This window comes from Uloborus diversus, chromosome 2 (assembly GCF_026930045.1).
Source record: "Uloborus diversus isolate 005 chromosome 2, Udiv.v.3.1, whole genome shotgun sequence".
NCBI classification, from domain to species: Eukaryota; Metazoa; Arthropoda; class Arachnida; order Araneae; family Uloboridae; genus Uloborus; species Uloborus diversus.
In genome coordinates, this window is record NC_072732.1 from 60,924,275 (window position 1) to 60,951,533 (window position 27,259).

The following is a 27,259-nucleotide window of genomic DNA, read 5'->3' on the forward strand; positions in this document are numbered from 1 at the left end:
TTTATTAAATTTACGGGGAGAGGTGGGGGCCGTCATGGTTTTCGACGGCTCTATGAATAGCAACACTTTTGCGTTCACCGTCGATATTATTTGCTTTAAAATTAACTTCACTTTAACTCATAATTCAAGAAATTTCGTCGAAGCCAAACTTGTATAACGCCGTTGCGCCTTATAAAGCCACTGGCTGCATTTGTACTAATTCAGTGGTTCCCAACTTTTTTGGTACAATGCCCCCCTGTAGAGCTTGGCTGACACCTATACCCCCCCCCCCCCCGTTTTTTTTCCTTGCAGGGCCTAATTTAGCTTCATGCCGCCCCTAGGCAGATTTGAAATCTGCCGCCCCCCACCACTTAAGGGAACCGGGACGTTCTCGGCAACGAAAAGAGTCAAATTTTTAGTTGCAAATCACAAGGTGTTTATTCGTTTTAAAATCAAGTGTGACTTAAAAACTATTTTGTAGAGAAAGAATGTAATCTTCTCATCATAAACCAGTAAAAATATTTTTTTTCCTTAAAGAATATATTTTTGAATAGTAAATAGAAAATATATAGTTGCACGATAATTTGAAAATTTATGACTGCAAATAGGTACGCTTAGCAAATACAATTCTCAATTAAATCACTCTAAACTTTAATAATATACAGGCAAAAGGTCACAAATTACAGTGAGCCTATTAGTTTTCAGTTACCTTCAAATTAAAAAAAACCACAAAAAATGTTAAAATATAGTATTTTATAAAATCCCGAAAAAGTACGATATTTTTCGCTAAAATTAGCCTCTTAAAAATACAATAGTACCTAAACAAAAGTAAAAATATGTTTAACACATGCAAAATGCTTGTATATGTTATAATACAAAGTTTCATAATCATACATTGATATGAATTTTATGTAAGCGTACCTAAAGTTTAAAAAAATGTGTTTTCTGAAAAAAAGGGAAAACGTGTTGACCTTGACAATGCTGGTAAGCATGCGATATACTTCCCAAACTGCTTGCACCGAGGCATTTTCTAAGTTTACGTTATGTAAATAGAAAAAAAGAGTAAAAGTAACTGGATCATGAAATATTTGATGAAAGAAAACAATAGTTTGTGTCAACATTCAATTCAGATATCATCCCTTAAAAAGGGGCGTGGCTTTTTTGTTTACATTTTAAATAGTAAATTAATTAGCTTTCGGAGTTTGATACCCACACAATACATACATTTTTGGAATTGGGGAAGTGTGCCTTATTTTATGCAGCTAAAATTGAAAAATCAATTTTTTGAACGTATAAAACGTCCCGGTTCCCTTAAATGATTTATCCAAGGTCAGTTTAAGTATTGAAAAGCACTTATTTTCACGAGGCTTTAATTTTCACGAGCCCGTCGTAATAGAGAAAATTAAGACTCGTGGAAATATTTCAACTTTATGTATTATAATCAAATTTTGATTCTGTTAATAGTAAATTCACAAAAAATTCAAAACGCAAAATCACCGATAGCGATATTTTCGTGAAAATATATATGTATGTATGTATGTACTCTTTATACTTCTTATAGTCATGTAGTGCATGCACCCCATGTTTTTCTTTTTAAATATTTCAAGTATTTTGATTGCTATTAGAATTCGCAATCGCAAACTTTTCAGGCTATCTGCAAGGCATGCTGAATTTCTATGGGGCTTCAAATCAACACGAGGCTCAGACAGTTTTCATTATTCTTTTTAGTTCGTTTCAAAAGCGTTCCTATGCACTGTTCCTAAAACTGTCAAATTGTGGCGTTTTAAAGCGTCATCTATAGTAAATAAATAATACATATTAAAAATTTAAAAAATATTTTGATTATCGTTCCACAAATAAATGGTTTCTACAAATAAATGGACAAAATGGTATTTAAGCTTTTCCGAACGGAGTAGGTTTTAACTAATTTACTGAGCGGAAGTAATAATCCTAAATTACTTTCCAAATCTTTAAACATTCAAGTAATGCAGGGTCTGCAAGTAAGAGGAATAAAATGCTCTTTTTAAACGCAGAAGGAGATAATGGTCACTCAGCCCTTCCAGTGCTGCACGCGCACATAGTCTTTTTAAGAGAAATCAGATGTTATGTCTGTTTTACCTGAGGCTGTCTTCTTGATGCGCTCCGGAAGGACCTTCTTTGAGTTAAGGGAAAGAAATTTTTGGAAGGTATAGATCTATGTCTGTTTTACCTGAGGCTGTCTTCTTGATGCGCTCCGGAAGGACCTTCTTTGAGTTAAGGGAAAGAAATTCTTGGAAGATATAGATCTATGTCTGTTTTACCTGAGGCTGTCTTCTTGATGCGCTCCGGAAGGACCTTCTTTGAGTTAAGGGAAAGAAATTCTTGGAAGGTATAGATCTAAAGTATGTTTTCTATAACCACAAGTTAAAAATGAAACTGATTATCCATTACCGGAAATCTGTCACACCGCATTTTCGGCGGTTTCGACAGTTACGGTCAATTCCACAGGAACAGTTCTGTCGCTGTTTTGGGGAAAATTTAAAAAAAGAACTGTGTTTTATTTTCAAGAATAATAATTTAAAAAATGAGATTGAAGCAAAATTTGCCGCCCTAGGCAACTGCCTACTCTGCCTATTGGGAAATTGGGCTCTGCTTCCTTGAAAAAACCATCAGTTTATACGATCAAATATCAACACACTGACGCTTTGTTGTTGTGTGCCAGCTAGGCTGGCAATTTGGGGTGCGCTGCTTCACTTTTCCAACTGTACCGTAATTTAGTGTGAAGTCTGACTTCTACAGTACACACATGCCATAAGGACTCGTTCATAGGGTACGCAACCATTCACAGCACAACACAAAGAAAGGACAAGGACAGGAGAGAGAAAATACGTCCATGCCCGAGCTGGGATTAGAACACGGACATTCCTGTCGCAATCAGACATCTCTGACCACTAGACAAGACTGGCGACCACTGACGCTTTAAAAATAAAAAAAGAAAGTTCATAAATTTGAGAATAAATGATTAAATAAGTCTTTAAGGTTCAACTGAGGTGTAAGGAGGAAGCTCCTGAACTTTATAATTTGCTTATTTTTAAACCTGTGATTCCTCGTCTGCACTCTTAACAAACGATTTCGTTCACGTTTTCAATTCCGATATTCGCCGGCTTTTTATCACTATTATTTTGTGTTAAATGTTTATGGTCCCTCGCAGGTTTTTCGTCCCCCTTTGGAGGCGATCCCTCCCGAAGTTGGGAACCACTGTACTAATTGTTCAGGAAGAAGAAAAATAGTAAAAACGCTTTTTTTACTTTGAATTTTCTTAATTTGAAACAGTGGTTAAAATCTTAGTTTCATACTGTTTAATGTGAAAGATTCGCTTTGCTATGTCTTATTTTTAAAATAGTATTTCACTCGTTTATTTTAACGAATCTAGAAATCCTGCTTCATCGGTCAGCAGAACTGACACTATCTGATTTCTTAGTTCTCAAGCCACGAGCGTTTTGGTAACATAAGTGTGTCGGTTCTGCTGACCTATGGAGCAGACTTTCTTGTTTCGTTTCCATATTATGACCATTGAGAAGAGATAAAATAGAGGGAATGACGACTTTCATGTGTGACGCAAAGATCCCAAGTCACGTGATAGGTTTTGAAGCAAAACATTGGAAGAAATAAAGTTTCTTTCGCTATTTTCACCAAAACATGTCAACCATTCGTCGCTGTTGAGTCACGTGACTTGGGAGTCTTCGTCTCAGTTTTTGCTAAGCCAATGATAGGACTTGCTCCCTCTATTTACTAATGCCTGCAGTAAAATTATGACTCAAAAACTGAAATTTTAGACTTGTGTCACTTCTATTGGCTGATGCGATAGTTTTAAAATTAAAAAAATGAATAAATGAAAATTTATTAACATATCGGTTAAAACAGCAAGAGACAAATTTCTTTAAAAAGCAAAAAGTTTAAAGTTTTTTTTTTTTTTTATTTTGAGGTACTTGGTATCTTTTGTAGATCCGATTTTATGAACGTCGTTAGGTGGGGCCGGGAGATTAGGGGAAAGGTTACAAGTTTTGACCTTTGGTTCCCTTCAAAGCAGGGGCGTACACAGGAATTTTAGGGCCCGTCACAAGTGACTTTTACGGGCCGCCTCCATGTTGTTTCCTCTTGGTCCGTACATACATTTCACCCCTCATTTTAAAAATCTTTGACCCCCTGCAGGCTCTGGCCCGGGCCAACAGGTGTCCCTCTCCCCCCCCCCCCCCCTGTGTACGCCCCTGCTTCTATACATAAACCCCATATCATCATACCATTTCAAAAAAAAAAAGGCTTACGTGAAGTAAAATATCTTCTTTACCTTTAGAAAAAAAAAATGAAATTTTTTCCAAAAGCTTCAGGCACAAAACTTCTCATTTTTTTCCGAATTATCTCTTTCGCGAAACTTTGCCAACTTGATGGAGTTGTCAAATAGTTGCCACTGTCAAGTTTTCACCCACGTTTCAGGTTCGAGCTGCGTCGACTCAAATATGAGTGTTCCCATTTCCGAAAACAATTTATAAAACGTGTTTTAATTTTAACACAAAAACTCCTTCATGGAAATTTCATGCAAATTAATGCAGCTCTGTTTTTCTAATTATCGGATGCATTTGATGTGGTTAATGTATGAAGCGTCTATGCTACCTCTTCTTACAAAGATGACATGAGCACAATCCCGTACTGCTTCCACGTACAACGTTCACAGTCACATTTTTAAATGTTTGGATTGTTTTCGCTGTGAAAATTTAAATGTTAAAAATACATTGAAAACTTTGATATTTCTATTTTCACAGTGAAAAAAAAACTATTTCAAAATTCGGCTGTGAAATCTCTCGTACACGTAACACTAAGTACTGTGGGAGAAAATAATTTTTAAAAATCTATTAGGTACATTATGTTGCGGTCAATAAATAATACATTAGTTATGAACATTTCGGTTCACTTGCATTCATAACATTCCTGAAACAGATGTTCCTCTTTGGTTTGTGAATCGTGGCTTCGTGAACATCTCTAAACATTTGGAATTTTGACTTTTTTAGTAGTGTCACTATTCTTGCAGTTGGTCAAGTTCTTGTAGTATCGTCAGGGCCCCGATCAAGCCAAGATGATGCTCAGGTCCTGGTAAAATTCAGTTCCCTTCTCACGAGAAAATGTACGCAATTTCATACCAATAGTTTCCAAAAAAGGGAAGAAAGAAAAAAATTCATCCTATTTTGGTGACCCTAATATTGTGGTGCCCAGGCCCACGTGCCAGCTGTAGAACTGTATGCTAATTAGGATCTGGGCATCAGGCTCGTTCATTAGAAGAATCTTGAGTTTAACCACGGATTGTATGGAATTGCCAAACGTCCAGTTAAGACGAGTCTAGCTGAATGAGGAGGAAAAGTAAAAATATATGATGCGCGTGTTCTGCTAATTTGAATGAGATTCTGCTTAATTTAGAAGCTAACGAACATCTGCAAAAGCTGACATCCCTGAAAACTAATGGATGCGTCCATTTCCGCCAGTAAACTGGATGTTTGCAGTTCCATACAGTCCGTAGTCAAACAGTAAAAAAAATTTTCTTAAGAAGGAAATTTTCCTACTAGCAGTTGATTCTATAAAACTCTTCTTTCATTGCAGGGGCGAGTCTAACACCTTCTCCATTTTATTCTGCCATCGATTCCAGTCATCCAAGTGACCACAATGACAATATTTTGATTCGAGACCAGAATTTTAACCACAGTTCCCTGGGAGCCGAGCTGCAGTTGAGGAGTTGTAGTGCTCCGCCGTTGCCGGAAGTGGAAAAAACAAAAAAGCATTTTCGAGCCTTCAGTAAGAAGGAAAAGAAAGACAAAAAGAAGAATGGTTAGTATTTTATCTCCAGAGTTTCGAAGAGAATTTTAAACTTTTGGGTACGCCTGACGCCTGCGTTGTGTCATGCATTTGCTTTGCCTCTAAGCAACGGATGGCAATTGCTGTTCGACCATCGATAAGTTAAAAAGGCGAATGGAAACGAACGAAACACACACATCAGAATTTTCATTTACCCTTACGAGACTCATTTAGTAGAATCACCTTAACTGTTCGTTTGCTAATTTTTCACGGGAAACGTGGTCGGACAGTTGGTCTCGTCATTCAAACTAAGACAAATTAAACATCAGCAAATTTGATCCGCTCCGGGTGAAAGAATTTCTTCGATTAAGTACTCATGGGGATGAAGTGTACTACTGTTGCCAGAATGTCTTTTAATTTAACGTCATACTGTGAAAGCATATAGCTTGCTTAGTTCTAACAAAATCCAAGATTTCGATGAGAGTGTATGAATAAAAAAAAATTATCTAAAGCTCTGGTTTCCTAGAAGCGAAATCAGCGAGCTTTGGTGTCGCTTCTCGGCGTGACGCTGAAATCAAAGTCAAGTGATTCCGACGTGGCCACTCACGACGTCGATTTCGCTCGGGCGCGCATGCGCAGAAGAATCAACTTTTCATCTCGGCGATAAGCGACGCCGAAGGTCGGCGATTCGCTCCTAGGAAACCAATGCTTAAGTTAAATACAAGATAGTCGTTCTAACAATTTTCACAAGCACTTCAAATGTAGAGCCCGGATTAGATGCAAATGCAATTGCATGCTTTTGCTTGATATTAGCGCATATGACTGTATAAAAACGGCAAATTTTTAAAATAAATGCACATTATTATTGGTTTTTCTTTTTACTTTCAGCTTAAATTTTTCTTTGAAAAAGACACAAAACAAATGTATTGTTCTTCACACGGAATAAAAAATTAAGCGACTCATGGAAAGTCATTTCGTGGAAATTGGTAATATCCATTCTGGCAGCCTATAAGAAAGAAGATTTCTGAGGATTAGGGGGATGTTAGCGAGCAACTTTGTCTAAGACAAAATTATTCAAATTTTCACATATTCGTGTGCCTAAAGCAATCAAGTTTTACTCACGAAAAGTTCGATTTTAAAAGATAGAAAAAAAAAGACTATATAGGAAGAAATGTAGTGTATATGTGGGAAAGAAGAAAATAAGTCAAATTAGAGTTCAACAATATTTTTGACAGAAACCTTTGAAAGAGGTAGCTTTGAACAGTAAGGGAAGGTGTATTTCGGGGCACGTCACAACGTTAAATATTTTTTTGATAATACCCCAGCAATGTTCATATACTGTCTCAGTAGAAGTTGCAAATATATTTTCACCCTCAGAAGTGATCTTAAATGACAATATCTAACTGGAGAAAAACAATGGGGAACTTATTCGAATAAACAATAGGAGGCGCTGGCTAATGGCGACTTAAAGAGGAAAACAAACAAATACTTAATACCGTAATGTATAACCTGCTTAAAAGCTTAGTGAATGACAGTAGTTTTTCTTTGTGATTGCTGGTTTTTTATTTTTATTCTTTTTAATGAATATTTTTAAGTCTTGTGGATGTTCTGGCCTGTCTAGAAAAAGATGAAAGCAGAATGTTTTTCATCTTTCGGTAGTTTCTTAAATCATCGCTATAAATGGTCGCTGTATAGGGACCATTACCGAATATTTTCTGAAATTCAAGTCATAAAAACGTGATTGTAACTCCTAATTTCGTAATATTAGGGCCAGTAATTTTTCAAAGTTAAAGCTCCAAAAACGCAACGTTAAGCGATTTTTGATGCTGTTCGGTAATTGGGGTATTTCCCCTGGAACATTCGCGAAATTGAAGACTTTAAAATGAAATTTAAGATGCTCCATAATGCTTCCGGTGTGTGAGGGGGGAGGAGGGACGCTTCGGAGGAGCAGTATTTTGAACACTTTCTTATTTTCAGACGAACTAAAAAATAAGAGAAGAAATATGGAGGGGGGGATAGCTGATCAGATCAATAAGCTGTTACTTTTGAATATTTTTAGTTCAAGGATTTATTTTAAAAGGAATTAAGATCTTCCCCTAACATTACTATTAATTTCTAAAAATCATTTTGTTTTCCAAAGACGTGTTCTTTTCTTCTCATCAATAATTAAGGTTTCGGGAAAACATTCAACTCCGCATTCTAGGGGAGGCTGTGGGCCCCCGTTTTGGTTGCGCCACTTTTCTATTTTGACCCGTCTATTACATGGTTGGTTGTTCATTCATGTCAGCGCCAGTTAAAGGATTGAAAGTAAATTTCGTATTAAGAAAAACTTCGGAAATGCAATATGTCCGCTCTTTTTCGAAAACACTCTTTTTTTGGGGGGGCATGTAATCCTCCTTTACTACCTAAATTTAGTAATCTAGTATTACATGCCTATATACATTATGAGGGGGGGGGGAGGTTCATCATCACTTTGGGATCAGGTACACGGGCTTCTTTTGGGATTCAGATTGCGCTTCTGTGATGCAGTTCAAAAACAGATAAAATGTGCGTTGAAATTACTAATTGGTGGTTGAATACAAGGATACAACTTTCGCATATAATTCATAACAATTGCATTGGTAATATGCGAATTACATTTTATTATCGTTTGAAAATAAGGTATAGATCATTGGACAAACAATTTTAAAAAATCCTTTGCTTAAAAAAAAAAGCAGGGGGCAAAATAATAACTCTGCCCATGGCTCAAAAAAAGTAGGGTGGCACTTGCCCACTATGCCCCCTTCCCCTAGTTTACGCCAATGCTATCACGTCAAAGGAATGTTCAAGCCGGTCAGAATTCGACTTTATCGAATATTGATCTTTTAAACGGAAATGTTTTGATATTGAAGGCCTAAAACTGCATTTATGGGCAATTTGGTGACGTTAAGGGATAGGAAGGTTCGGTTGCTCTTCCCGAAAAATGTGATCTTTATGGAGACTTCAACAACGCAATTTTAAGCTGCCTTCGTTTTAATTGTATGGGAAGGGGTCTGAATTCGCAGGCCTGAAATCACAGAAATCACATTACAAAGCTATCTTTGGAAATGTTAGACTGTGAAGGGGGGGGGGGTGAAAATGGGAGCCCCAAAAAATGCTGATTTAGGCTATGTTTGGCCAAGTTAAGGGAGAAAGGCTAGTAAGTGGCTCTCCTCCAGAATTGTTTCAAAATTGAAGTCTTGAAAATGCATTTTCAGCTTTGACAGTTGGAAGAAGCGTAAAGGTCGAGGTTCCGCCACGGAAATTTTCCTAATTTGAAGTTTTAGAAACGTAATTTTAAGGCCTCTTTGGTTTCTCAAAGGGAGTTATAACTCCCTTTTGGATCCGTGCTTGAGCAAATCGCTTAATGTTGACAAACTCAGAAGTTGCAGTTGCAGCCCAGGTTTACGAGCAATACTTACTAAGATCCGGTCCTGCTACTACCAAATTTGATTGATTCTTTTCGTAACTAATAGAGGACGATATGATAAAGAGGCCCTATACATTAGATTAACCATACTGTGATTCATGAGAAGGAAAAGTTGTGCATCGAAAATCATTACTTTTGATGCAAATGTAAAAAACTTTGCCTAGACATTTTATTGATTAAAAACTTTTCATTAAAATGAATGACTAAATGTTAAACTCATTGTTTAAAAGTATTTTATTGATATAAAACAGTAATATTAACGGCAAACATTATTCGAGTTGTGAATAATTACTTTTATAAAGTGTACATAAAATTTATTCTGTCTTAATGAAAATTTTATAATCAAGAACTAATCAAAGCAATTGTCGAAATAGATAATATTATCCCGAAGTTGAGCAATAAACTTCCCTCCATTGAAGACTTCTCCTCTTACTCTTGTTGTCACTTTCCTCTTAAAAAAGTTTTTTTTTTTTTTTTTTTTTTTTTTAAATAATAAGGTGGTTTCCAATGAACTTTCTTAACATTGAGTGGCAGATTCATCATGTAACGAAAGGTTATGAAATTTATTGTTTTCTCCCCTATAGTTAACATTTACAGTGAAAAAAAAAATCTTTCGTCCCTTGATTTTACACTGCAGCCTCCCTCAGTCTGTAGATCCAGATGAAGAGAGAGAAAAAACAAAGAATAGAGTGCGGAGACGCAAGAAAAGATATGTTTTGTATTAGAGTAATTTTATTATCATAGTCGTACCAAAACTTTACAATTCAAGGAACTTTTCTTTTTGCCTCCAGTAATAGATGAAAAGTCTTATTTCCTTATTGGGAAAATGCATTGAATTTTTTCGTATCAAAAGTGTGAAACTGCCACCCCCAAAAAAGTGCCGCCCCGGGCGAACCGCCCCCTCCACCACTGCCATAGCTATGCCATTTTGATAGACTAGGCTGCCTTGAGAAAATTCTAATTCTTCAAAGGGTGCCATGAATCGGAAAAGTTTAGGAATCACCTACTGCACTAGAGGGTAAACTATAAGAAAAATTGTCACAACTTCAGAATTAGCGCCGTGAGCAAAATACTCACACTATGAAGATTTTTTTTTTTTTTTTTTTGTATCATCAAATATTTTATTTATTTCAGCAAATTTAATTTCGTGTCACGTATAGTGTTTAAAATAAAAAGTTAATGACACATTTTCAACTTTAAAACATTTATTTATTTATTAAGAGAAATAGGTGGCGTGAAAAAAAAATTCTAACATGAGTTTTTGGTCACTTTGGCGCGAGTTCTAAAGGATAGAGAGCAGATTTAAATTTTTGTGACAAAAAAAAAAGTGCGAAAATAGATGGCATACATCTAGATGCAAAAAAAAAAAAAAAATTGACTGGTGTATAAAATCGTGGTCGTCAAAATTAAATTTTTACGCGTAAAATACAGTTAACAACCAGTGGCGTATGGGGAGGAGATCGCAATAAATCAACCCCTATCCGAAACACATATTTTTCTTTTTTTGACCACAGAAAATGACCGAATCTAACCATATCCCCCACCCAATGTTTTTTTTTTCTGGTTGCGCTACTGGCTAACGGCGCATTATTCGAACGATAGTTTTATATAAAATTTTTATCATTAAATTTTATTTTTTCTGCTCCTTTTAATGTCTAAAGAAAGAAAATGGCAAATTAATAATGTGTAACTGTTATTCGGATTAATTACTTTTCAAGATTTAGCATTAAATATTCAAATGTATTTAACGCACAGTATACTTTTAGATTTTTATTGCAATTTCAATTTCATATTCCGTTGTTGCAAAAGCTTTTTTTTTTTTTTTTTTTCTTCTGATTTTTAATTGAATGCAGTAAATCCTAAAAATGAGTTTTATATGATCTGAAGTCGTTAAAAAAGTGGTAAAGTTCAGCACTTATTCGTTTAAATTATTTACAGAGGACAGTTTATCTCTTAAATCCGATTTGTCTTTGGATGAGGGTGTGATTTTAAGAAAAATCGAAGCGATAGATGGCGCCACAGATATGAAAGGTAGGATTCTTTTAAATTCTTCTTCGTAAATTTTCTTTTATCAGAAATTTTTATAATATCTAACATGATTATAAGTTTAATTTTCAGAAAGCCTGTGGTTTTTTTTTTTTTTTGTGAAAGGTCATTTTAGATTTACTTTTTGCACAAGTGTCAGAAAATTGCATACAAAGTATGCAAAACATTTATAATAAGCATCTTAGTATGTGCTGCCATCTTTTAGATAATATTAGCAATGTAGATGCAAAATAGATGTCGCACGACACTATAATACAGTTGGAATTTCAAACAAAAAGAAAAATTGCTTGTTCAAAACTGGCGAAGAGAAAAAAGATTTTTTTCTTTGTATTTTTCTTTTTTTTTTTCAGCGTCACAATGAGTCAAGTGTTTCGTATTCTGCTGCTTTTTATGCCATTATTCAGCGATTTAAAAACCAATGTTCCGTTTGGCCTTCGCTGTCCATAAATTAAGGTTAATAGCTTCTAGGGTGTTTATTATCGGGATCCAGTTTACACAGAATGTGTCAAAAAATTACTGCTCCATAAATTGAGTAATTATTTTCATTTTCTGAAAGTACTTTAAAACTGTATTGATAAATGAGTTTAGTAAGTTTCAAATAATATTTTGTTTTTGAATTTCACTTCATTTCAACTCATTAGAACATATTTATACACGAAAACGAATAGTAAAATCGTTTTTTTGAATGAAAATGTCAATGTACGTTGGGACTTTTTTTCATCTGGCGGAGAAGCTGAGGAGTGGGGAGCAGGGTTGCCACATGTGATGTTTAGCATTTTGGCGCGTAAATGTGAAGAACGTAAATCGAGTAGCGAAAAAACTCGATCAACTGATATGCCGCTGCTTTTTTTGCTGTTTCTTTCTTTCTTTTTTTAATTATGTCTTTAGTATACATACTGTAAAAAATATTCTTTTAGTTTTGGACACTTAAAAATTAATTTTCGTTTTTTTAACTTGTGCAAAATAATAATTATAGTTTTAAGTATTACATTATTTTCCTTTTTTTTTTTCAAATTTATAATTTGCTAAATGATTTTTGCACAATTTTCTTGAAACATAATCACAGATCATGTTTTCTCCGGGATAGTGCGGAGTTACTTTTTAAGTCTTTCAATGTAGGTACTAGGATAAACAGCATAAATAGCTTAAAACAAAACCAAAAGGTTCTGGTGGGGTTAACCCATGTCCCTTCCTCCGTCGCTGCGTAGGACTTATTTTTAAAAAATCCTGCTGTACTTTTCATTGAACCTCTTGATCGTAAGAGGACAAAATAACTTTTCTTTTTAACTTTCGCAACACTGTCAGTGCCGGATCGAGGGGAGGGGGGAAGCCGGGACCTTTGCCCCGGAGCCGGGGTGGCAAATTTACCCAAATTGTGTGGGTTTTCTTTCGTTAGAACTCGATACAAAAATTTGAGGGAACATGGATGCCCACGGGAGAGGGGGGGGGGGGGGGATTATGGCACAAGTTGCACCATCAAAATTTTTTGGGGACTTTTTAATTTATTAACTATTTTTTTTAATTTAAACTATTTTGTTTTATTTAGTTTTATTATGGCTATGTTTTAAATCATTTATTTATTTAGTTAGTGTGTTTGTGTGTATGTCATTGGCGTAGCACAGAACTTTTCTAATAAAATGATAGTAATTAAAAACAAATAAATAAATAAACAAATAAAAAAGAAAAAGAGAGATAAAAAAACAAAAAGAGAAAGGGGGTTGAGAAAATTTTGAGGGGGGAGGGATGGGCACCCCTGTGAGGGAAGATGTAGATGGGTAGAGAGGCAGCAGTTGCAAGATTTACCGCGAATCGAAAAAATCGTAGATCTGATACTGAACACTACATATTTTATATAGGGTCATTTAGGGTAAATGAAAATCAGAATTTTAATGCTTCAACACTTTAGATCCTTCCCTTTCCTTCGGATGAATTGAGATGGAATTCTGTGTATTGTGTCTCAAAAGACTCTGAATACTCTCTGTGAGAGTAACTGGGTAAGACAAATTTGACTTGGTGACTGATTTTTGTCGAATGAAATCATTCGACAAAATATTTACATTTATCCCGGGAGTGTTTCCTTTTACTCCAGTGATTAAGGGGGACTAAGGGGGTTTTCCATTTATAAACATTGATTTCTTTCCTCTTGAAATTGATATAGGTGAACAATTCTAGCTCCTTTGAAGCAAATTTCCAACCTATTTGTTACGGAGAAGCTAAACGACATAACTAAATTCGCTTTCAACTGATGTTGACGGAACGGCATGAGGAGGGTTCAGTTTTTTTCCAGTTTGGGTAAGGGCCCATAAGTCGTAACCGTAATGCTTGAAAATGATTTTTGAATTCTGTCTGCAAAATGTTATCAAGCTTATATTCACAGCTTCAAAAGAAAATCTCAAAAATCCCGAATTTCTAACTAGGCCGAGTCTTTAAATCTTGATTCCACGTCAGTTTTTAACTGGTCTTGATGATATTAAAAATTAGGATTTTATCTTAGGAAGTCCGAGAATCTCGTTATCTGCCACTGAATATTTTTTCAGGGTAGTAAACTGAATCAGTTTTTTACGATCAATATTCGCTTTGTGACTATCAAACGTGCCGATTGCTTACCCTTAGGTCTTGATTAAGTTCACTAAGGGAAGAAGAGAAAGTTACTGAACGCTTATTATTTTCTTTTTGAAATTCGAGGCTCCAAACTCTGAATGATCGGATTCGTTTTCAATTTCGATATTCGCTTGCTTTTTTAACTTTACTGTTTTTCTCTGTACAGTAACCCTCACGAAACTATCTCCCCCTTGAGAAGCCAAACCCCCCACTTGCGGACGATTGCTCCCAGGTTGGGAATCACTGCTATATCATCCCTCGAGCCTTTGGCGTATTGGTAATCTTAATATGGTAGTTTATATTCAGATAAGGTTTTGTATGACCCCTTCCCAGAAGATAAAATTTGATTGTGCTAATGAAATCATGGTTTTCATCAGATGATTTCAAAAGAATTAAATTAATGTAAAATGTTGATAAAATACTACGAAATATTTAAATAGACATTTGCAATATGTTTCAAAGTTTATAAATCTCAAAATTTCAAATATTCTTCCACAATTGTTTGAAAATTCATATTTCAAATGAGCTTTAAAAGTATGCATAGCTTTTGCTATGGAATGCTATAATGAAGTAGGTGTCTTTTTTTTTTTTTTTTTCTTTTTTTGAACACGAGATTTTGTCTAGTAATTTATGAAAACAACTTCAGAACATTTCAAGTATTCACTCTTAAGTGTAAAGTAAATGAGAAGTATTTCAAGTGTTTTAACGGGTTTTACTTCATACAAGGTTTAAAAAGTTTTTTAATGCTTCATTAATGTACTCTGTGAATTTAAGCTAATTTAAGTAACTGTCTCTTTTAATGCAGTTGAAAAAAAAAAATAGTTACGTATGCCACTGTCAAGAGCTTCAGGTCTCGAAATTTTGTGCCCCAGCTCTCTCGTTGGGGGTAAGGGGCAAAAGGGGGGGGACAGTAATAAGGAACTTATTTTTATAGGTGAATGCTATGGTTGGCGGATTTTTGTTCGGCCAAAAAAGGTCAGTGGTCAATTTAGATTACTTTTAGATAGGTAGCTTTAATTTTCAAAACAAACAGATCTGAAACCAATTTACGCTAAATTTGCATTATTTTTACTACATCGAAACAAATATTTCGAACGAAGAACCCCCCTGCAGAACTGCCCATCAGCATAACCTCATTATTCATCGGGCAGCGGTAAAGTCACATCATACCAAGGATATCCTAATCAGGTCTCAAAGAAGCTAAGTAAAGACGATGCCTTCCAAATTAGCGTCTATGACTCCAACTTCGAGGAAGCGGTGTGTAGCGAAATGTGTATCCGATCCATATCTCTGCCACAGGATGCATACTTCCCCTCCTCGCTGCTCAACCACGATATCCTTTTTTCGCCCTGGCTGGCCACTGAACTTTAGTGTGTGTTCATATCTGGAAAACTTTTCTCCTTTGTCCGGCGGCTGACGTGATATATCCTTTTCCTTATCTTTAAAAGCCCAAGTGTCACTCTCTTCCTGTGCGAAACTCCATCATTACAACGTGTAGAAATAAAATATTTTTGTGTGGTAAATGCAATAACCGAGCTCGGGCTGGTTTTGGGGTAAAAGAGTCGAAGTCGGTTATTTTCCCTTCGAGACCGCAACTTTGCCTGGTTTGTAAAGTCGGAGTCGGACTGATTTTGGTGCAAAAAAATCGGACTCGAACTCGGAAATATTAAAATTCTAGGAGGCTCAGCAACTTGATCATACCTCTCTCAGAGGTGCCCATTCATCCAAGAACGAGCGATGCACCCCCCCCTTCCCCCTTTAAATACTACGGAGTAGAGTACTGGGCACAGTTTTATCCCCCGTCCGCAACGGTGGTAAGTCTATACTCACTACCCGACAGCCAGAATTGTTTGGTTTCAGCCCTAGTAATCCCCTTCGGGGGGCGGTCGTCAAGATCTGTACCTGGGGACCCGCTGGGGCACCTAGATTCGTAGAGACTCATTAGCGTACAGTTAGTTTAGATAAAGCTGCGTGTTCGCTGTTTTGTCCGATTTAAAAAATAAATTACTTATGTCTCTCTCAAAATTTGACCTTAAAAATTCCTGCGCCGAAGAACTAATTTAAATTGAAATTTTTGGTATCGGCGATTGTTTACTTCACAGAGTACAATTACCCTTTAAAAAGCCCAGTGGCGGATACAAGGGGATAGGGTCATGACCCCCCCCCCCCCCAACCTACAATGGCATCTGCCCACATTGTGTTCAAACACTATTTGAATAAAATGTAAATGATATCAGTTGTCTTCTCAATTCATTAATAATTTTTTTAAAAAAAATTTTGAAATTTCTTCTTTTATTATGAAATTAATTTGCAACGTTTATGCCTATTAGAAACCCTAATCTTGACTGCTTTTGTGCTTTTTATTGACATCCAAGCATTTTAAGAAATATTTCGTGCTCAAAACTGTAGGTTCGTTCGGGAGGGAGGGGGGACATTCATTAGCATGACCCCCACCCCTAAAATAATAGTCTGTATTCGCTACTGAGAAGGCCATGTTTTAATTTAGCGGCTGTCGTGTTAGAAAATTCCTCCAGGAACAGAAAACTTTTTTCTACTAGGTGACGATGTGTATTTCCAACAAACCGTAAAAGTTCCGAAAATCTTTTTGTACGGCTTCCGGTGAATGGAAAAGCTCAGAAGGCAATAATCCAGTAAAAGGGCACACGATATGACAAATGTGTTTGCACCTTTTTTTTTTTTTTTTTTTTTGTAAATAGAGCATGAAAACTTTTTGTGAACAATTTGATTAAACAATGGTTTTTTTCACGGTCGAGTTCTGATGCTAAAATTTTCTTTCAATGCTTTTGTTGAAAATATATTGCAGATAAACATTTTCTCTTACGCATAGGATACGCTGTCGGTTTCGATTAATAGCCAACGTTTCGGTTTTGAGCTTCCACATTAATCTGTATTTTACTTACCATTTGATTATAGCCTTGCTGAAAACGCTCTCTGCAAATGTGTACTCTCCGAGCTATTAGGGATGCTTTTGCTTCAAAAGGTTGACTGTCCCGGAACTCGATGGATTACAAAAAGGATGCAGAACGATTCTAAAATTCTCTCTAGATGTTATATGATTGGTGTAAAAGATAGTATTTTTCGGATTGTATTTTTAAACAACTTTAAAAGGCAAAAATAAGTTAATAATGATAAATGTAAAATAAATGAAATTTGAAATAAATAGTGTTCACTCCATTTGCATAAATGAGGAATTTTTACGCAGGGTTCGCCGATATATATCAATCGATATAGATCATAATATATATCACGATATATATTCGATATTTATTTTGAAAATATCATGATATTTTGATATTTTCGATATTTTTTTTCAAGTATATTTTCAATACAAAAAGTATATTAATCATAGTAATATTGCTCATTTATTATTTAAAAATAACCAAAAAGGTTTGTATTATATCTTAATGATGTATTATACATCATAAATGTAACAAAGTAGTTTATATTCCTTTTTTACTTGTGTATTTTATATTCATAAATTAGTAATGTAACAATTTTAATTCATATTAAAAGTTCCTAATTAAGTATCAAACATTGCTCAGAAAAGAAGAAAATGTCTTATGACTGTACACCAACTAATGCATATTACATATTTCTGAGTCAAAATCTGTTAAAGTAGCTAACAGAAGAAAAATGAGTAAAACAGCTAATGCTAAAATAACTCCATTAAAGTTAATGGAAATGTGAAATGAAATATTATATATAAATCATGAAAGAAACATTAATTTTAAGTCTACATATTGTAATTATAATATAAGAAAATAAAGTGATTTGAGGATGCATTTACTATTTTAAAGACTTTAGTTTGTGCTAATTGAAAATATCGGACATATATCAAAATATCCGATATATATCAAAATATCGGATTTTTCCGAAAATATCATATTTTCAAACCCTGTTTTTACGCATATATTTGCACTTTATTCACTGAATCAGGAGAACCCAGCTCTAAAATAGAATATTTGGGAAGGAGAAAATAACAATTAACGGAATGAAACGTCGAATTTTACTGCATGATAAAATACGAGTATTCACACAATAAATAAAAGTATGAAAAGAGACATTAAAAGGCATCATTAAAATTAAACAAAAAATGCAGTATTGCAATAGTATCTCCCAGTAGCGTACGTAGACTTCGGTGCGTCTCTTAGCGAGATTTATAAATGCGACCCCCGCTCGCCCCTCATAGGGATTTTTTTTTAATTTTAACAAAGGTTTTTTTTTTTTTCAGAGAGTGCGTTCTCATACGTCTTGCGCCCCCCCCCCCCCCCCCCACCCCGAATCATCAGACAAAATTTGCCGAACAAGAGGTATTTTTTGGGGATCACGGTGACCCTGTCGTGACCTCTCATCGGCGTATCCCCGACCGTAAAAATCAACCCCCCCCCCGCAACCCCTGTATTTAAAAAGTATTTCTTAGACATCTGATACTTCATATTATATGACACCCCTAATGGTTACTTGTACTAATGTTTATGGAAATTAAAGCTCACAGTTTGAAATTCTAAGAATAAAGTGCAATAGGGTAAAATGGCACCAGTAACAGACATGCTTAAGACATATCTCTCTGGTTAACTCAGTTTTCTTAAACCTTTTGATGTATTTAGACTTTTTAAACTATTTTTCTCTCATCATGCAGCTACATCTCATCTAACTTTTGGCTGCTTCTGGATCCCCTAAATTAGTTAATTCTGTTTTTATTTGCTCAATTTCGCAAAAAAAATGTCCGACCTCCGGTAACAGACACCGACAATTCTGATGATACCCAGTAACAGATATGATGAGGAAAGGATGAGTAATAGACAGAATTCCCTTTTTCTCTTCAAAATGTGCAAAAGTTCTTAATTTTTTGATCTAAAACATTGTTAAATTCAAATAAACATGAAACACCGGCAGACCTCGTGATGACTGTTCATAGCCTTCCACTCTGTTGTAAATACAAACTGGCTCATAAAATTAACACTAGATGGTTGCACCGTATTCATGGGTCGCAGCGACATCAGTTTTTCCCGCCTAAAATTCTTATTTAAATCTAAAATCACGACTGTCTGTTACTGGACCCTTGTCTGTTACTGGTGCCGTTACTCTATATGCATAAAAATATCATATACCCGTGCAAATGGATTGTGAGCAATATATAAAAACAACGATGTTTTGCATTTTGAATTGAATATTAGGACAGCAGTTTCGAATATTGAAGTTAATGTAAAATGAAATATAAGTAATGTTCCAAATATGAAGTTTTTACTGATCCGCAGTGCGCTCGCTACCCAATTGGCTGTTATCTTTACACAGAAAACATGTTGCAGTTCTTAAGACAATTAACTGTATTTAGGTAAGAAATAATTTACATCGATACTTATAACTTCTTGCAAGTACGTTGGTAATTTGTAAATCCCATTTTTTGAAGGACGCAGTCTTTGCGGGCGAAGAACGTAATTAGTGATGTTTTGGCATTATGTTTGATTTTTTCCCCTCCAAAAAATAGAAATGCACCTTCATCCACATCAACTCATGAAATTTTTCATCTCTTTCTGATTAAAAATTACTCAATTATACTTGTCTTCGAATGCATTCAAGTATGTTAACACGTCAAGGCATATTTATTGAACAACCTCTGTAGAAGACTATTTCAGGACTCACTGAAATTTACCTAAAATGCAAGTTTATTCGCAATTTCCTTTCGCATGCGTTTCACAACCTTGATTATACCATAAGTGTCCCAGTCATCATGAAAAACGTTCTGCTAACGATGACTTTTCAAACGATTTCAAAGATTTATTCTTTTTTCTTTGCGCTTGGTTGACGTTTTCTTGCATGTGTTACTTCTGTATGCAGACTTTACTTTTCTATATTTAACCTCAATTCATCTCACCCCTCCCCCTCCTCCGGCAGATCATTTCCGTATCATATAGATGTGTATTTCTTTTGTATGTTTTTATATTGTTCCGCATGATTAGAATCAAGACCTCAAGTTGCATAGATGAACCAAACGTTCAAGAAACGACTTCGGTCATTAGCGTTGCACAAGTTTGGATGTTGCCAGCGAAAAAAAAGGAAAAAAAAACTGTACTTTGCAAAAAAAAAATCAAGGTTTTATGCAACATTACTTTTAACTGATTTACCCTTAAATACTACAATTCGTGAAAAATATTTACAATGTTATGTGTACTGTGGTTTTTGTAGCCTAAATTAATAGTGTACAATTAGATTTTGAAAATAAAGAAATGTGTCTAGAAAGCTTTGGCTTACCAAGATGTCGGGGCATGCTTTTAGACTAATCTTTGAAGACGATGATGATGATGACGCCGAACATTTTCTTCTAAATTATGACAAATTAATGATTTTTCACCTTTGATTACATCGTCTGTATATGCCACCACGCACCCATAAAGTACCTTTCTGCGAGTTATGTAGCAAGAAGAAACGTTAAATTATGACTAATTACACTATTTTTTTTTTCACATTTTTGAGATGTGCTACTATTGTCGCCGGTGAAAGATGATGTACGTAAGCGCTTGTGAAATGTGATTTGACTCTTTGTCGCTAATCTTGGCATTATACCTATTAATTCGAAACTCGAAAATGACAAAGAATGATTTTTCTCATTATTATACACACAGATCCACTTTTGAGAATGTAGCCTCGAAACACGGAAATAAAATTTTACATTTGAGACCGTGAGAGAAATAAAGGGAGTGGACATTTTCATGTTTTGAGTAAAATGCGTTTAAAGTTCCGGTCCTAGGTAGACTTTTATTGAAAAGTTTTTGTAAATCATTCTGTATAGCAGCAACCTGCCACAACTTCTAGTACTATCTAGTACCCAAAGCAAGAGAAAGGTTCACCTATCACTTGTATTTGTTATCTCCAAATTTTATATTTTTGCAATTGCATCCCTTATTGCTTCTCACTGCCGCATTTGTGCCTTTTATTTGTGGATGGAGGTTCCCCCCCCCCCCCCCCAATTTTATGCTTTTTTTGGAGTTGTTTTTTACTCTTCTAAGTGTAGCTTAATGTTTAATTTATATAGTTCAGAGAAATGCAACTGATTTCAAATTTATACCAGGATTTCTAGCCACGTGGAAAAACCAGGGATATTTTTAATTGTGGAAAAAAAGGTTGGATAAATTTTTAATTCCTGAGGAAAAGACAGAATTTTTTTTTTCAATGAGACTGTTTTATAATATTACTATTTCAGGTAACAATATCAATTGTTCTTTTTTAATTAATTAATATTTATGCAATTTTAAAACCTATACATCTCATTGTTAGGATGTTAGGTATTGCTCCTTTCATTCTTTTCTTTCATTTCGTTTTCTTTTTGCTTGTTTCTTCTTCTTATTATTGTTATTTTGTTTCATTATGAATATGTATATTTGCATTTAAAAAAAATGTTGATAAACTGTCTTTCGTAACTTTATTAAAAGTTACTGTCTTCGTTGGTTTGATTTAAATTTTTTTCTTTGTTCAACTACTGACATTGCGATTTTTAAATGTGCTTTTATTTCTTTGGTGAATATTTAAATACTACTATAAATATGGAAATTTCAAAAGTGAAACAGAATATACATATCAATGGCTCGATACCTGGAAATTTTTCTGTTAATGAAAAGTCGGGGACACACGCAATCAAGTAGTTCTCGAAATTTGAACTCTTCACGTTTGCAACTATTTTTGCATGGCTCATTTTAAGTTTCACTTAATTTTATTGAATCTGGTAGATTTCTTTTTCATTAACGTCGGACACAGTTGCTAGGAAGGTTTCGCAAGAATTACCCTTAACTAACCAGTCCGGCGTTTCAACAACGCTTCAGTTATTTGGAGTTAGCGAATCAGTATCCCGTGCCTTTTATGCCCATGTCTAGCGACCAGCTGCTGTCACAAAAAAGAATAAAACTAATAAATAGAATAAAAAGAGTTTAGAAAGCAGTCGTCTGCTACGTTCAAGAACGAAACGAAGGAAACCGTAACCAGGTCACGACAGCATCGAGCGCTTAGTCCAATAGAATCGCTGCTTTAAAAAAAGAAATTTGATCTGATGGTCAATTAAGAAGCTTATTGGCTGTGACTTGTTTACCTGGTCCTGTGAGGGGAAAATGGCGAGTTGACTCACGCTTGGTTGGTTTTCGAAAGCAGTCAATTTATTTTATCAAAGGTTAAATGTAATGACCATAGCCATTTAGGATTATGATTTCTTCTCTGCTTGCATTTTCTTTATAATTTTACTTTCTCTCTCTCCTTCTTCTTTTTTTTTTTTTTTTTTTTTTGCTTTCCATTTATGTAATACCCGGAAATTCGCACCTGCGTTTTAGGTTGAAATTGATAGATTTATTGACATTCTAAAAAACTTTTTTTAGCTATATTGTGTATAATAATTATGTGTTTTAAGAATGTCAAACGACAGTCTCTCTCTATCTCCCCCCTCCCCCACACACAGCCCAAATAAATGCTCTTCATGATTGAGAACTGAATGCTCACCTTGAGCTCTTTTTCTCTGAGGGGGGATTTTCGGATAATTTCACCCGGGTATAGGTCTAGCTAAGGCCCCTATAGTTATAGGGGCTCTAGGTCTAGCCCCAACTGGGAGTATTCCCGCTTACATATCACGCAGTCAAGATTTGTCTACTTACTGAAGAATCATTGCATAAGATGACCTGTAACCTTTTTTTTTAAATTAGAGATTATTTTAGAAACTATTTTCTGGCGACTATTTTGGAGACTTTCTCATATTTCAGGCTACTAAAGCAATCATTTTTCGTAGCGGAATTCAGTTTCAGCCCTGTAGTTTATTTTTATAAAATGTGCCAGCTTCGTTTTTAATATCAACCCTCATTTAAACATATCTTTTCATTAAGATCCTGCTTGAATCTTTCTTAAAAAACGTCTTGAAAACTTTTCGCCTCCTTGTCGGTGTGCAAACAATCTGCTCTTTGTCGGTAAAAATGTCCATTGCCACTCCGTAAAAGTAAACACATAAAAAGAAAGTAGCATTTCCAGCATTGAAGTGCAAACGATATTAAAAACTAAATGCAGTTAACTTTTTACAGGCTTAACACAATGAGTCATTATTAGAATGTGCACTTAAGTATGAAGAGACTATTCAAAGGCATTAATCAAACGACTAAAAACAAGATATACCTAATTTTTAACAATACTGAACTTTTAGAAAGTCTGCTTCTTATTCTTGCTTTTATTGGTTTACCCTCCGTTTCGCCGACACTAAAATTTCCTTCTCCCCTCTCACTGAGAAATGCCCCAAAATAGGGAAAATTGTAATGGGTTACTCTCTCGGTTCGCAGACACTATTTTTCTGAAAATGAAAAGTGAAATGAATAATTGAATACATTTATTATTAGAAAGATATTTATATTCTTATTTGATGATTTTACAATGTAATACAATGTAAATATGGTAACAAATCGTTAGTAACTTGCCATAGTATTGATATCTTTAATTATATTTGATTTCACTAGACCGCGCATATTTCGTAAGTGTAATATTTTGTAGCATTTTTTCAGAGAAAGTTTAGGATTTTCCTGTTTCAAAATCTGGTAACCCTGCTACCGATTTCGTATCATTGCCTCATTAATACTAAGTAATTATTAAATAAAAACAAAAAACCCGACTGTATAAAAACAAAAACTAAAAAGAAAAATATATAAGCTCAGTAGTTTAGAATTTAATTAAGTACTACGGAATAACTACTCCATTGAAATAGTTTTATATTCGATACACATATTAAGACAAATCATAAATTCAAAAGCAGAATAGAAGGATCAACAGTCGGGGCCCATTCCTTTTTGACCAAATAAGGAACCCCGTAAAATTTGAATGGGCCCCGACTGTTGATCCATCTATTCCGCTTTTGAATTTATGATTTGTCTTATGTGTGTATCGGTTATAAAACTATTTCATTCTAGTAGTTATTCGGTAATACGCTTAATAAAATTCTAAACTATTGGGCTTATATTTTTTTCTTTTTACTGTTTTTGGTTTTTATGCAGTCGGGTTTTTTGTTTTTATTTAATAATTATTTTTTATATTACCCTTTTTAGTTAATTTTCATTGACTTAGTTAATATGATCATAAGACGGCAAATTTCACAATCTTGTCCTTTTATTCAGAAACTAGTGGAACCCGCACGGTTTTGCCCGTAATAGAAGAATTAAAAGGTCCTTTGGTTCGCCTGTATATTTACAAATAATATATGGTCAATTTTCTCGCCAATTGGCTTGTACCCATGTTACGGTTCCACGTTATGATAATTTCGTATCTCGCCAATTGGCCTATGCCCATGTTATGGTTCCACGTTATGATAATTTCGTATTTTACTCGTTCATCTTATGATATTTTTTTTCTTAAAATTGGAATAGAAAAAGAACCACATCGAATTTTTGAAAAATCGCTTCGAGGTGCACACCCCCATGCTACATACTAACTTTGTGCCAAATTTCATGAAAATCGGCCGAACGGTTTAGGCGCTATGCGCGTCACAGACATCCTACAGACATCCAGACATCCTCCGGACAGAGAGACTTTCAGCTTTATTATTAGTAAAGAAGATAATATAAAATGATATGATAATGTATGGTGAATTTTCTCGCCAGTTAGCTTGTATCCATGTTACGGTTCCACGTCATGATAATTTCGTATCTCGCCAATTGGCTTGTGCCCATGTTACGGTTTCACGTTATGGTGATTTCTTAATTTACTCGTTCATCTTATGATATTTTTGTTCTTAAAATTGGAATAGAAAAAGAATCACATCGAATTTTCGAAAAATCGCTTCGAGGTGCACACCCCCATGCTACAAACTAACTTTGTGCCAAATTTCATGAAAATCGGCCGAACGGTCTAGGCGATATGCGCGTCACAGAGATCCAGACATCCAACAGACATCCTCCGCACAAAGAGACTATCAGCTTTATTATGAGTAAAGATTTTGAATCGTGAGGATTATTAAGTAACTTGCGGTGGTCTAAACTACTGATTATTAGTCCCTCTAGGGACCTGACTCGGCTAAAAGCTACATATGCTTGACCTTTAGCAAAAATGCGCGAACTTAAGTCAACCGCAGCTATATTAATAGCGCGGAAAAGTCATCCATCAAATCTTTCTCCCAAAACTAAAACAGCCCGTCAAGAGAGTACACATCGCGAAACTCAGTCCCCTGAATCACGACAAATGCAACATGTTAGAGATGAAATTCGAATTAGTAGACTTAGTAAACAAAAAAATTTAGGCAGCGAAAATGCTCCCTGCATTTGTTGCACGCTGTGTGGCATGAAGATAGCGCGCCACACGATGTCGCCGGTCGCTAAGGCAACTGGTTGTGATATGATGAATTTTGATAACTGTCATGTGTTTAGTGACACTCCCAAGGTTAAGACAAATCGATTGACGAAAGATTTATCAAAATCGGCCAAGGGGTTGAGCCTGTACCACGCCACATATCAACAAACATACATATACATACATAGACTCATAACACACTACCCTCCTTTGCGTCGCGCATGCGCAGTCGGGTTAAAAGGCAATTAGAGATGCATAAAGTTAAGTCTTTCGTATTATTTACGCGTCTGTCTGAAAATATGATATTTTTAGTCATGAAAACAAAGGAAAAAAAACTTTAAATAAAAGACACATATGTTTTAAAATAAGAGAAAATATTTTTGGCCATTCTGCCGATGTGCATAAAATTTTATGTATAGGCTTATCTAAGAATTAATGTTGCCGCAAAGAATTTACTCGATGGTATGCATGAAATTGCTGCAACAAAACGTTTGTTTTAGTATGAGAAATCTGTCTCAAATATAAGAACAAAATTTCAATATTCGTGATGAAAAGTTACTCCTAATTCAACTCTTTTTTTAACATTAACGCCTATGGGAGAGAAAGTCCAAACTTTTTATCGATTAACTGGACAAAAAAGTTTTAGTACCGAAAAATTGAGAAAACTGTGAGATTATGCATAAGTATCTAGTTTTATGTATCAAGAAGTAGAAAAAAAGTTATTTTTAATCGAAATGCAGTTTCTCGTGAAATTTAGCAATTGATTTATTGCAGAGATTTAGAAAATAGGTAACGAGAGAGTAGCATCCTGGCCATCAAGACAATTCATAGTGTGTAAGAAATGGTCACTTGATAAGAAATAAAATTAAGGCTCTTTTCAAGAAGTTTCAAATACTTATTTTATTGTTTTCAAGAACTCTAGAACAATCGGATTACCGCACGCTGTCTAAGGCGCGAGTTATCAGGTTTTATCATCAGTTTTTATTACTTTGAAAAAGTTTATAAAATTTTTCCAAGACATAAAAATAAATTCTTTAGCCCAACATTTACAGGTCTCTAATTGAAAACGGGTGTCTGTTACTCTGTTACCAAAGGCACAATGCGTTTGTTGAGATTTAGTCTACTGGATGAACATCAAAAACAGAATTAAATCTGAGGAACACATTGTCTGGCATAAGAGTAGTGATGGATCAACGGCAGTCTAGTCGAAGAGAAAGATGGATAACAATTGTTCTGCCTCATTTTTAATTGTTCATCAGGCTCGTTTTACGCTCCAAGAAAATGAGCTTTTTTTCTTTGACTCGAACATAGCCTCCTTGGACGAAACAAGGCCTTTGGAAACAGCTGAAAAAAAAAATAAATAAAACATTGTAAAATTATAACCGGTTTGAAACTAAAACCGGAGGCAGTTGCCCCCCCCCCGTCCCCCGACGTAGAAAAAGGAATGCAATTACACGTAAGTGGACTTGTTTTTGACTGTTTCTTGGTAAATGTACATTGATTATTCTATTTATACTCCCTTTGTCCCCCTGAAAATTTCCGAAATTTAGAGCTACCACCAAGAAGAAATGACTACTAAGAAGCAACACCAAATCCATATATAATAAAAATCTCGTGTCACGATGTTTGTTCGGGGTAAACTCCGAAACTCCGAAACTACTCAACCGATTTTTATCAAATTTCATACCTATGTGTCATTTGGTCCAACTTAAGAGATAGGATAGTTTTTATATTTTTATTGCAAATTAAATATTAATTATACAATAATAGTGTGAATTAATTGTTTAGTTCTAAAAATTCTTAGTAGATGTCGGTGTAAGTTAATTAATCGATATAACTCTAACATCGTTTGACTTACTGCTAAAAACACTATAACAAAAAAACTCAGAACGTTGCTTATTATTTCCATATAACGTTTCGGGATTTTACAGGTTATTATTCACTTCCTGAGAAGAAAAACAACTATATTTGTCAAAAAATTTCCTAAATTGCTGCAAATTGTGAAAAATATTTTTCTCCACCAGTATCAAGATTAACTGAACGTATTTT

At 34.9% G+C, this 27,259-nt stretch overlaps 1 protein-coding gene across 5 annotated transcripts in view; it reads left to right on the forward strand.

The window, feature by feature from the left end:
• Positions 1–27,259, forward strand: part of LOC129235177 (uncharacterized) — a 193,223-nt gene that overhangs the window by 128,901 nt on the left and 37,063 nt on the right. For all 5 annotated transcript variants that reach the window (XM_054868866.1, XM_054868867.1, XM_054868868.1 and 2 more), the window contains 2 exons: positions 5,608–5,832; positions 11,186–11,278. In XM_054868866.1, the coding sequence (XP_054724841.1) occupies positions 5,608–5,832; positions 11,186–11,278 (318 nt within the window). The remainder of the gene's footprint in view (positions 1–5,607; positions 5,833–11,185; positions 11,279–27,259) is intronic.